Source organism: Hypomesus nipponensis, chromosome 26 (genome assembly GCF_054491055.1).
Source record: "Hypomesus nipponensis isolate SF chromosome 26, ASM5449105v1, whole genome shotgun sequence".
NCBI classification, from domain to species: Eukaryota; Metazoa; Chordata; class Actinopteri; order Osmeriformes; family Osmeridae; genus Hypomesus; species Hypomesus nipponensis.
In genome coordinates this window covers 11,130,098-11,142,500 of record NC_140386.1, presented here as the reverse complement: position 1 = coordinate 11,142,500, position 12,403 = coordinate 11,130,098, and the positions used below count along the sequence as shown (strand labels likewise).

Genomic DNA, 12,403 nt, shown 5'->3' with positions numbered 1-12,403 from the left:
CAGGGAGGGGAGAGGGGAGCAGGGAGGGTAGAGGGGAGAGGGGAGCAGGGAGGGGAGAGGGGAGAGGGGAGCAGGGAGGGTAGAGGAGAGCAGGCCAGAGCAGAGGAGGACACTATGTACTCTCCCATCACACACATCATCAGTAACTATGGGTAACAAAACAAACATGAGGACACAGTGTTTACTTCCCTCCCATCCCCCCCTCCCATCCCCCCTCCCATCCCCCCCTCCCATCCCCCCTTCCTCTCCCCTTCCTCCCATCCCCCCCTCCCATCCCCCCCTCCCATCCCCCCCTCCCATCCCCCCTTCCCCTCTCCCCTGCCCTCCAGACCACCTGTATGACTGCAGTATCCATGGCCTCTCGTCATGGTGAGACATAATTCACCAACGTTTCTGAAGAGGCACAATTACCCAAGATTACATTAATTCGTGAAACCGTGGCAACTGTGGGCCGTCAGATGACCGGAGCAGGAGGAAGGCGTGAGGTCAGAGGTCAAAGGCCCGCCTCTCTGCTCATCTGTCAGGGACACCCAGATGAAAACAAACGTCAACACCTCTCTCTCTCTCTGTCTGGACCAGGACCTGAGTAATAATAATGTTGCAGCGTTAACTACTCGTGATTCAATGGAGGAAGTACAGGTGTGTACACACACACACACAGGTAAACAAACAGGTACACTGTCACAGGTACACACAAACACACGCACACACATCCTTATCTTTGTAGATAGAGACACATGGCTCTTTACATTTATTCATTTAGCAGACGCTTTTATCCAAAGCGACTTCCAAGAAAGAGCTTTACAAAGTGCATAGATCACTGATAATAACAACAAGATGGCCCCAAAACAAACAATAATAACCAAAAATATTAAACGTGGTGAATATTAGTATTGTGAGTGTCACTGCGTAGACAGCGTATTGTCGGGACGAAAACAGGCCGAATAACAACAACTCACTTACCCCACTGCGGGGATGACAACGGAAACTTTAGAAAGTTGATTTCTGTACAACGGAACCGCGTGCAATCAGAAATTAGAGCCAAGCCCTGTGACATAGGCACACAACTGAAAGTTTGCGAAAATGTCAAACAAATGTTGAGAATTTATACCTATGGATGATGTGAATGTGAAGCCGTGTTACGTTAGCTATAGCTATGTAAACGGAGGTCGGTAGTTCAGACCGGGGAACTAGATCCTGTCCTCCAACGTCAGCCCCTTCTACAGTTAGTACCCCTGCATAGCAAACAAACATAACCAGCTAGCACCTAGCACCGAGGCTTGGATACACACAGCCTCGCCGGGCACGGCAGGTGGCCGGGTGTTTGATCCAACACCACCGAGAAGACTCGACGGTCAGCCTCCGAGATAGAGAGAACCGACTACCGGGAATACAATAGCAACAACAATAACAAGTTTAGCAGCGGGTTTGTTTAATTTATACCTGAAATTTGTGAAATTTTACACTGAATTCTCTACGAATGAAGTCTGCATGGTTATTCTTCCCATCACTGATACTGTGACAACAGTGAAAGGCTGGACCAGACCATGACACGGCTCAGACAATTAGCACGTGAGACAAAGACCTGACGTTGTAATTTTGAATACACACCAGCGACTCACAGAGAGATGGACAGTTGCCTTTGAACTACCTGGCTGCCTCTCAACCTGAAAGTTGAAGCGACAAGCAGCAGTCTGTAGCAGTAAACTTTCCCCCTGCAAGGGGAGCTACCCTCACGATATCTCCACTAACACACGTAAAGCACAACATATGAAGTGTCTATGTTAAGCCACTTGTAAACGACAACAAGATAGCAAATCGACACGTTAGAAAACTCCGCAAGGTCCGCGTCTTCTGGAATGTCAGTAAACTTTTCTAAGGCATAACGACAATGTTGGACTCACTCAACCTCCGAGCAGCAACGAGTAGAGAACGCCGTCTCCTGAGTGCTTTAGTACTCAGAAGTGTTCTTAGCAACTTTCTCACAATTTAATATATGTTCTTTCGTTGCATGGGTGGTATAAAGCATCATATTCTATAAAGTGTTCCGAGTTGTTCCTAGCGTAAATTCAGAATCCAGATTAGGTCGATGCGCACCGCGCGTAAAACGGAACCTGGACAAATAACAATACTCGTCCCGGTGACAGGGAAAGTAGCACCAACTTGACGAAAAGTTAAAGACACCTCCCGCCTCACGCAACGCACGGCGCTCGGGACATCAGCCACGTACGGAACACACCTTTAAATGAAGGCAGTCATAGTTTAGAAAGTTGTGGAGTCCGCTTGCAGGCAGGTAAGACTGACACAATGTATAATTCACTTACTTTTCTCGTGCTTGGTTATCTGAAGGAACAACGGCCCCTTTTCCTTTGGCGTACATGCTGGATTCAGTTTTAAGACTTTTGCCCCACTCAACACCTGTCAAGGCAAGCAGGCAGGAAAACCTTCTATCTCCATAGCTACCCCGTCACTGTTACTTCTCCCTCCTCCTCCTTTTTTTCTTTTTTTTTCTCTTTTTTTTACATCTACAACATTGGCCACAAATCAGGCAGTTTCTATTGGGGCGACTTGAAACCGGCCACTGGTGGATTTTTTTCTCGCTCAGCCGCTGTTAGAGAAACCTACTCACCCTCCCTCCACTGCGCGCCGGTGGGGGCTTCTTAAAGGAAAAGGCGCGATCTCCCTCCTTGTTTACCGACCCCGGGAAGACGGTAGAGAGATGGAGGAACGGCAGGCCTGATAATGTAGCGACCCGGTTACCCATCCAGAGCATGTTACCGCTAAACAGAGAGAGAGAGCGGATATTATCGTCACAGGTCCAAACATCTCTTCCATGTTCTCCTTCATGTTCTCCTTCATGTTCTTCTCCATGTTCTCCTCCATGTTCTCCTTCATGTTCTCCTTGGTTCTCAGGGGAGGAACCCCATATCCAGCTGTATGTGTCCGTGTGTGTGTGTCTGTGGTCCATGTGTGCCTGTGTGTTTGTGTTTGTGTGTTAGTCCCAAGCAGGCCCAGCTACATGGCTACAGGGTCTGTGGTCACCACAGCAGAGTTGAGCACACCGGAGTGATCAATATCTCTTCTGTTCATTAAAGAAGTGATCATCTCTATTGAACAAGGCTAATCACAATCATTTGAAGGTAATTAACTAGTCATAAGTAATAAGGCAGTAATAAGAAGGTGTTCATTCAGACATAAACTGGTTGGATTTTGATAATCTCATGGAGGCCTTCTCTCATACAGTACTGTGTGGGGGGGAAGGAGGAGGAGAGGGGGTGAGAGGAGAGGAGGGGGAGAGGGTGAGAGAGGAGAGGAGGGAAGGGGAGAAGAGGAGAGCGGAGAGGGTGAGACAGGAGAGGTGGAAAGAGGAGAGGAGGGAAGGGGAGAAGAGGGTGAGAGAGGAGGGAAGGGGAGAAGAGGAGAGGGGGAGAGAGGAGAAGAGGAGGAGACAGAGAGGAGTAACTTGACTGAAGAACGTTAGATGATGACAGGGTCAACCAAGGGACAGTGGAACAGTCGGGGGGAGGGGGGGGGGAGGGGGGAGGGGGGGGAGGGGGGGAGGGGGAAGGGATGACAGGCTCTGATGTGACTCATCCTCCAGGAAGTAAACAACATCTCTGAATGTCTCAGGACGGATGGAGAGAGAGGGATGGAGAGAGGGATGGAGAAAGAGGGATGCAGAGAGAGGGATGCTATAAGAAAGGGGAGGGGTTCTGTGAGAGGAGAGGAGGGGGTATGAGAGGAGGAGAGGAGGGAGTAGGAGAGGAGAGGAGGAGTTCTGTGAGAGAATGTCCTCCGCTAGGCGGAACATCTCTTCATCTCCAACACTCACACGCTCCAAGGTCAGAGGTCACCTCCACGGCTACAAATCTCCTGTGTATCTGTGTGTGAGTGCTCTGGTGTGTGTGTGTGTGTGTGTGTCCATGAGCGAGTGTGTGTGCATTTTTACACGTGTCTCTGTTCCCATCCGTGTGTCCGTGCATGTGAGCCTGTGTGTGTGCGTGTCTGTATGTGTGTGTCTCTCGTGTATGTGTCTGTATGCAGTGTGTGTGTGTGTGTGTGTGGTGCTGCATTGTGCAGGTCCTGGAGACAGACATTAATCACTGGCTGGGATGATGAATGCTCCACAGCTAGCCACACCATCTATTCTGCCTAAGCACCAGGACCAGGACACACACACACACACACTGAAGCACCAGGAGATGTGCTCTGCATGGTTATTGCCACCCTCCCTGGCTCAAGGAGGATACACACACGCACCTTCACACACACACACCTTCACACACACACACCTTCACACACACGTCCGTACGTAGTCTTGCGAGGAAGCAGAATGAAGCCTGTGATGGTACTACCTTTGCTGAGAGAGAAAGTGTGTGTGTGTACAGATGAAGTACACACATACATTTTACATTTAGTCATTTACACGCGTACACACATACCCCTTCTGTAGGGAACTGTGTTTTAACTGAATGTGCTTCTCAGAGCAGCCAGACACTAAACTATGACACATGCTCTGACTGCTGGAGACGCTGTGTGTGTGTGTGTGTCTGCGTGCAAGTGTGTGTGTGCGTGTTTGTGTGTGTATGCTCTGCCTGCTGGAGATGCTGGGTCAAATTACTGTAGAGGTGGGGGAGGGAAGGGGAGGAGAGGGCAGGCGAGGGGGAGGGGAGTGGAGGTGAGGTGAGGGGGAGGGCAGGCGAGGAGAGACGTGAATGGATATGGAGAGAGGGAGGAAGGAGGAGAGGGGGTAAGAGAGTGAGGTAGAGAAGGGGGGTGTAGAGGTAGAGGAGAAGGGGGGAGGGGAGGGTGAGGTAGAGAAGGGGGGTGTAGAGGTAGAGGAGAGGGGGGGAGGGGAGGGGGAGGTAGAGAAGGGGGGGGGGTGTAGAGGAGGGGGGGAGGGGAGGGGGAGGTAGAGAAGGGGGGTGTAGAGGTAGAGGAGAGGGGGGGAGGGGAGGGTGAGGTAGAGAAGGGGGGGGGGGTGTAGAGGAGTGGGGGGAGGGGGGCAAGGGTGGATTAGAGATCAGATCCCACAGTGATCTGGTGGCTTAAACACTGGATTAAAGAGACAGGCAGAGGATGGAAAAGGGAGTGTAAATGTAGTGATAACACACACACATCATCACCACAGCCCATATGTCACTGCACACACACACCCACACAGTTTAGACAGCCCAGTCTAATGAACCAACCACCCGGGAATACATCTGCATGATCGAAAACAGCCAGTGCATCTCCATCTGTATACATGTAAAAACACACACACAACCCTGAGACACACACACACAACCAAACACACAGCCAAACACACAACCAAACACACAAACAAACACGCAGCAGCTGAGAAGACCAGTAGACAGCAGCATAAGGACGAAGACGTCTGCAATGCCAAGACGCTCCTCTTTCTAACTGCTTCCCCTTCCTGTTCCCTTCCCCCTACACTTCCTGTTCCCTTCCCCCTACACTTCCTGTTCCCATCCCCCTACACTTCCTGTTCCCTTCCCCCTACACTTCCTGTTCCCTTCCCCCTACACTTCCTGTTCCCATCCCCCTACACTTCCTGTTCCCATCCCCCTACACTTCCTGTTCCCTTCCCCCTATACTTCCTGTTCCCTTCCCCTACACTTCCTGTTCCCTTCCCCCTACACTTCCTGTTCCCTTCCCCCTATACTGCCTGTTCCCTTCCCCCTACACTTCCTGTTCCCTTCCCCCTACACTTCCTGTTCCCTTCCCCCTATACTGCCTGTTCCCTTCCCCCTACACTTCCTGTTCCCTTCCCCTACACTTCCTGTTCCCTTCCCCCTACACTTCCTGTTCCCTTCCCCCTATACTGCCTGTTCCCCTCCCCCTATACTTCCTGTTCCCTTCCCCCTACACTTCCTGTTCCCTTCCCCCTATACTGCCTGTTCCCTTCCCCCTACACTTCCTGTTCCCTTCCCCTACACTTCCTGTTCCCTTCCCCCTACACTTCTTGTTCCCTTCCCCCGACACTTCCTGCCCCTCCCCTTCCTGCATCCTGCCCCTCCCCCTTCCTGGTTTCCCATTCCTCAATTTGCAAACAGAACAGAGTTCAATCTGTCCCTAAAGGAACAATCCGTTCTCTCCTGAACAATAACATCTCTGCTCATAAAAACGTTTTAGGCCTCTGCAAATTACTTTGTAAAGAGAGGAGGATTGAGAGGAGGGAGCACAATGTTCAGAAGCCACTGTATCAGTTAATCATGTCCGTTAGCTAGTCTGTCTATAACATAGCTAATATGTCCGTTAGCTAGCCTGTCTATAAGATAGCTAATATGTCCGTTAGCTAGCCTGTCTATAAGATAGCTAATATGTCCGTTAACTAGCCTGTCTAAGATAGCTCTAATGTTAAGCTTGCTAGCCTGTCTTGTGTCTGTTTCTCAATCAGCGGTGTACTGCTGTATGTGTTGGCTGGTTACCCCATTCGACAGAGTTAGCTAGCTCTTTAGTAATGCGTCAGTTAGACTAGTTAGCTGGCCTGTGTGTCAGTGTCTGTTAGAGAGTTAGTCGGCGAATCTGGATTTGGGCAGTTACCAGACACCCAGCACGAGCCGGTTTGTTTGTTTGTTCGTTCATAAATTTGGTTGTAAAGTGTCTCAAACCAAACGTAATCGATACATCGTAGTTTGCACAGAATGACTATTTTACCATGGACAACCACAATATCACTGAAGATTTTGGAAGCAGTTTTACATAACATCATTCAAAGCGAGCAAATTCAACTGACTGAGTTAGCACTAACCACCTCAAGAACGGACTACATGCAGGTAAACAAGCTACTAGCTAGTTATCGTTTATAGATGGCTGATTTATTTAGTGCTGAAATGAATCAAACCTTTCTGTTTTGAAAGATGGCTTCATGAGCAACTAGGAAGAGGGAACGTTTTAACACTTTGGGTGAACACCTGAAGGCTTTTATAATGAGAGAGTAATGAGACTAAGTAACTTGAGCTTTGACGTCGCCACTCGACATGAAAGCGTGTGTGGTGCAAGATTAAAAAATAAAAGCGCACAAACAAGTCATTATATTTGTTTATTTGGGTCGTACTCATTAGCACAAAATGGCTATTGTTCCCTGGCATGTGGCCGAAACATTTTTGTGACAAAGGCGGAATGGCCTTGCACAAAAAATGACGAAATTCCAAACGTAGTTGTCAGTTAGCTAGTTTGTGTAGCTCTAGCTGCTAAAGGACAAACATGTAATAGTTATTCTGTTCTTACTTATTAGCATACAGTGTAGAGCTATGCTAGCAAGCCCACAACCATGGTGTTGACCCTTACAAAAAAGAAGTATAATAAAGTATACTATAAGTATACAAAAATATGGATAGTACACTTTTTGTTCACTTTTAATATACTTTTAAGAAGTATACTTAGAAAATATTTTACTTTTAATATACTTTTAAGTATGCTTTGAAAATAGTTCACTTTTGATATACTTTTAAGGAGTATACTTAGAAAATAGTTCACTTTTGATATACTTTTAAGAAGTACGCTTAGAAACAGAAAATTGTATAAATATCATCTGGAGTAGGATGTACGTTTTCTATTATTATACAGCAAAAACAGTCAGAATAATTTTAAAGTACATTACAGGGTACATTTTTTAGATCCACCTCAGCACCTCAGGCGGTAAATAGTGTTAAAATTTGCTGATAAGTTTGCAGTTTGTTCGAAATACAAATGTAACTTTGAAATGAATTTCGTTTTTTAAATGTGTCTGCTTAGAATGAAGTGTTTTGTTGCATGGTAATTATCATTGTTGTGCTGGTCTACCATTGTAACCATGAGTTAAATGACTGTTAAGTTTAATGAGAAGAGCTGGATTCGTTAACTATAAATGCCTGTGCAGTTAGTAGCATCTTACAGAATCTGCAGTTTAACTCTGTGAGGGCCCTCGTTCTCGCCATGTGATGCAAGATCAGAGGTGTCTGAGGGGCCCCTAAACATTTTAATTAATAAAGTAATTCATAGTAAAATTAAATTTATTAAGTTTACTTCTTGAGATACTTACATTAATTAAAAGTGCACTTGAAAGTATTGAAAGTAATATACTTTGAGGCTCTTTAGGAAGTATACTTCATGAACTGAAAGTGCACTACACAGGTTACTTTAGAGTATTCCAAGGTATACTTTTAAGTACTTTAGGAAGTGTACTTGATAAACTGAAAGTGCACTACACAGGCTACTTTACAGTATTCAAAAGTAAACCTTGAAATACACTATAAGTGTACTTTAAAGTTTACTAAATGACATAAAAAGTGGGCCAATTCAGTTTACTAAGTACAAAAATAGTATATAAATAAGTACACTTCTAATATACTTTAAGTAACATGATAATAGTATACTTTTTATACTAAGTATACTTACAAAATAAACTTGAATTATACTTCTTTTTTGTAAGGGGAGGCATTTAGCTAGCGTGTGAGGTAGGGTGAGCGTGACGGAAACTCCAGGTTAGCCAAAGGCTAATCACCTCCCCTGAGGGGGCAAAAGGTGCGGGGTAATAAGCTGGGTAGGTCGGCTGCTTTTGATGTGATCATTTGAAGAAACAGCCCTGATCGGGAATATCTACTTTGACACCAAGCTGAGACCCAGGACTGGAGGGTAGCTGTCACACACACACACACACACACACACACACACACACACACACACACACACGCACACACACGCACACACACACACACACACGCACGCACGCACACACACACGCACACACACACACGCACGCGCACGCACGCACACACACGCACACACGCACGCACGCACACACACACACACACACGCACGCACGCACACACACACACACGCACACACACACACACGCACACACACACACACGGCGTGGCCCACCTGGTTGCCATGGTGCCAGCATATTGTCACCACAGTCTACTGGACCCCTGTTCATCAGGTGACCTCTTGAGTGTGTGTTTGTGTGTGTGTGGGGGTGAGTGAGTGAGAGTGAATGTGTGTGTGTGGTGTGGTGTGTGTGTGTGCGTGTGTGTGTGTAGTGTGTTCTGACTCCTCCCCATCACGCCCTGCTCAGTGCTAGACCTGGTTAGATGGTTGTGTGTCTCACCTGCTCACCCCATCATACAGGGCTGTCTGTCAATATTTACATTACTGATGTCCCCACCCCCCCCCTCTCTCTCTTTCTCCCCTTCTCACCTTGCCCATCTCCTCCTCTGCCCCCCCTCCCCCCAAGTCTTTATGTGTCAGGATCACCCTCCCCCCATAATTTTGCTGCTGTTGGAAAATTGTCCATAATTACTCTCTGTAAATAAACACACACACACTTGCTGTAAATGCTCTTATCCTTTTCTACTCTCTAGTGATTCTCCTGCCCCTCCCTCTCTCCAACACACACACACAGGACAAACATACACACACGTTGTATAGCAAGCGTACACACACCAACGCACACACAGCAGACACACAGGTGCAGCTAACCCAGGTAGCATTCTGCTGTCTGTCACAGCTGCAACACCGATCTGTCAGGAGGGAGAGGGAGGGAGAGAGAGAGGAAGGAGAGAGTGGGGAGGAGGAGAGAGAGAGTGGGGAGGGAGAGAGAGTGGGGAGGAGGAGAGAGAGAGGAAGGAGAGAGTGGGGAGGGAGAGAGAGTGGGGAGGAAGGAAGGAGGTCAGTGAGTAGTGGGGAGGGAGAGAGAGAGGAAGGAGAGAGTGGGGAGGAGGAGAGAGAGAGTGGGGAGGGAGAGAGAGTGGGGAGGAGGAGAGAGAGAGGAAGGAGAGAGTGGGGAGGGAGAGAGAGTGGGGAGGAAGGAAGGAGGTCAGTGAGTAGTGGGGAGGGAGAGAGAGAGAGGGAGGAAGGAAGGAGGTCAGTGAGTAGTGGTGAAAGCAGCTTTGACCTAATCTGGGATGTTAATAGTTCTCTCCTCCCTCCCTCTCCTCCCTCCCTCTCCTTTCTCCCTCCCTCTCCTCCCTCCCTCCTACTGTCAGCTTTCAACATGTAGGCTAGAATGAAACTGTTGGGTCATAGCGGGAGGGGTGAAAGAGAGAAGAGAGAATGTCTAAAAGGAGAGAGGAGGTAGAAATTAGAGAAAGACAGGTGGTAAAGAGAAAGAGGCGAAGGCGAGTAGGGAGAAAGAAAAAGGAGAGGAAGAGAGAATAGAGGGACAGCTTCTCTGCTGATAATCATTAACCTCTATATCAATACTCCCCCCTGGTCTCAACCAGGGGTGTACTGAGAGGGTGAGAGAAGAGAAAGAGGGATGAGGAGGGCTATGAATGAGAGATTCATGTAGTAATAGTTCATTTGTCAGGTGTTAAGATCAGCTGATTGCATGTCAAGCAGTGCTTCTGAATGGTTCTCCTCGGTACATATTCCACGCACACACACTTGCACACACACATACACGTGTGCACACACACGTTGTACACTAAATTATAGATTGACCTCATATTCCAGCTGACCTGCTAGTGTCCTCACTGAAGTTCCTCTTCAGAAAAGAAAGGAGGAGAGGAGAGAGAAGAAAGGAGGAGAGGAGAGAGAAGAAAGGGAGGAGAGGAGGAGAGGAGAGGAGGAGAGAAGAGAGGGAAAGGAGGGTGGGAAGGGGAAAAGAGGCTAACTAAGTCCACTGCCTGGAAAAATGCATAAACAATCCAGTGTAAATCTCCCTCAGTTTACTGCCAGCGTATCGGTTTCGTTCCCAGAATCCTTTGTGTTGTTCTACTGAACCAGACTCGGTCTGTCTCTCCGTCTGTTGATATGACAACTGAACATTTCCTCAGTGTCTGACTCGTTAACAACTTCGTCATTAAACCTTCCGTCTGTTTTTCAGTCTTATTATTGTAATTATTTTGCCATCGTTAGAGAACATATTCGCCGGGTCGACGGTTTGATTCCTGACCTGTTTACCTCCTCGGAGGAGGAGTCTGATAACTACCTTCAGAACATCCCCTTCACTGGGCCTCTGCCTCTCTCTCTCTCTCTGTCTCACACACACACAAACACACTCACACTCACACACACACAGGCATGCACACACATACACATAGGCACACACAAACACATACACGTACGCAAGCACACACAGAGGTGTACACACCAGACACACACACATTCCTTGCTCCTGGGCTGTGGTGGTGGACAGACCACAGACAGGCAAGGAGAGGTAGAGAGGAGGGGGGAGGGCGAAGGGGAGGAACGGATGGAGTGAAAGAAGGGGAGGGAGAGAGCAAAAAAGAGGGAGAAAGAAAAGGAGACAGAGAGAAAGGGGAGGGCCAGGCTTCCACTCTAACTGATTACTGCAGAAGATTCAGCTTCCTCCCTCTCTCCCTCTCTTACCCTCCCCCTCCCCCTCTCTTACCCTCCCTCTCTCCCTCTCTTATCCTCCCCCTCTCCCTCTCTTACCCTCCCCCTCTCCCTCTCTTACCCTCCCTCTCTCCCTCTCTTACCCTCTCCCTCTCTTACCCTCTCCCTCTCTTACCCTCCCTCTCTCCCTCTCTTACCCTCCCTCTCTCCCTCTCTTACCCTCTCCCTCTCTTACCCTCCCTCTCTACCTCTCTCTTACCCTCCCCCTCTCCCTCTCTTACCCTCTCCCTCTCTTACCCTCCCTCTCTCCCTCTCTTACCCTCTCCCTCTCTACCTCTCTCTTACCCCTCCCCCCTCCCTCTCTTACCCTACCTCTCTCTCTTACCCTCTCCCTCTCTTACCCTCCCCCTCTCCCTCTCTTACACTCCCCCTCTACCTCTCTCTTACCCCCCCCCTCCCTCTCTTACCCCCCCCCCTCCCTCTCTTACCCTACCTCTCTCTCTTACCCTCTCCCTCTCTTACCCTCCCCCTCTCCCTCTCTTACACTCCCCCTCTCCCTCTCTTACCCTCCCCTTCTCCCTCTCTTACCCTACCTCCCCCTCTTCCCCTTCCCCTCTCCCTCTCTTACCCTCCCCCTCTCCCTCTCTTACCCTCCCCCTCTCCCTCTCTTACCATCCCCCTCTCCCTCTCTTACCCTCCCTCTCTCCCTTTCTTACCTTCCCCCTCTCCCTCTCTTACCATCCCCCTCTCCCTCTCTTACCCTCCCCCTCTCCCTCTCTTACCATCCCCCTCTCCCTCTCTTACCCTCCCTCCCTCTCTCCCTCTCTTACCTTCCCCCTCTCCCTCTCTTACCATCCCCCTCTCCCTCTCTTACCCTCCCCCTCTCCCTCTCTTACCCTCCCCCTCTCCCTCTCTTACCTTCCCCCTCTCCCCCTCTTACCCTCTCCCTCTCTTACCCTCCCTATCTTACCCTCCCTATCTTACTCTCCCTCTCTTACCCCCCCCTCTTACCCTCCCCCTCCCTTACCCTCCCCCTCTCCCTCTCTTACCCTCCCCCTCTTCCTCTCTCCCTTCCTATCTTACCCTCTCTCCCTCTCTTACCCTCTCCCTC

The 12,403-nt window shown here is 48.9% G+C and overlaps 2 protein-coding genes across 3 annotated transcripts in view; one reads left to right on the top strand and one right to left on the bottom strand.

Annotated features, from left to right (window-relative positions):
• ssbp4 (single stranded DNA binding protein 4) overlaps positions 1-2,564 on the bottom strand; it is a 27,388-nt gene extending 24,824 nt beyond the window's left edge. The window contains exon 1 of one of the 2 annotated variants that reach the window (XM_084692585.1): positions 2,325-2,564. In XM_084692585.1, the coding sequence (XP_084548711.1) occupies positions 2,325-2,380 (56 nt within the window). In that variant the 5' untranslated portion in view covers positions 2,381-2,564. The remainder of the gene's footprint in view (positions 1-2,324) is intronic. The other variant, XM_084692586.1, reaches the window with a different exon arrangement.
• Positions 2,565-6,532: 3,968 nt separating this feature from the next.
• sec22bb (SEC22 homolog B, vesicle trafficking protein b) overlaps positions 6,533-12,403 on the top strand; it is a 28,038-nt gene continuing 22,167 nt past the window's right edge. Inside the window, exon 1 of the mRNA XM_084692810.1 lies at positions 6,533-6,785. Coding sequence (XP_084548936.1) covers positions 6,654-6,785 — 132 coding nt within the window. The 5' untranslated portion in view covers positions 6,533-6,653. The remainder of the gene's footprint in view (positions 6,786-12,403) is intronic.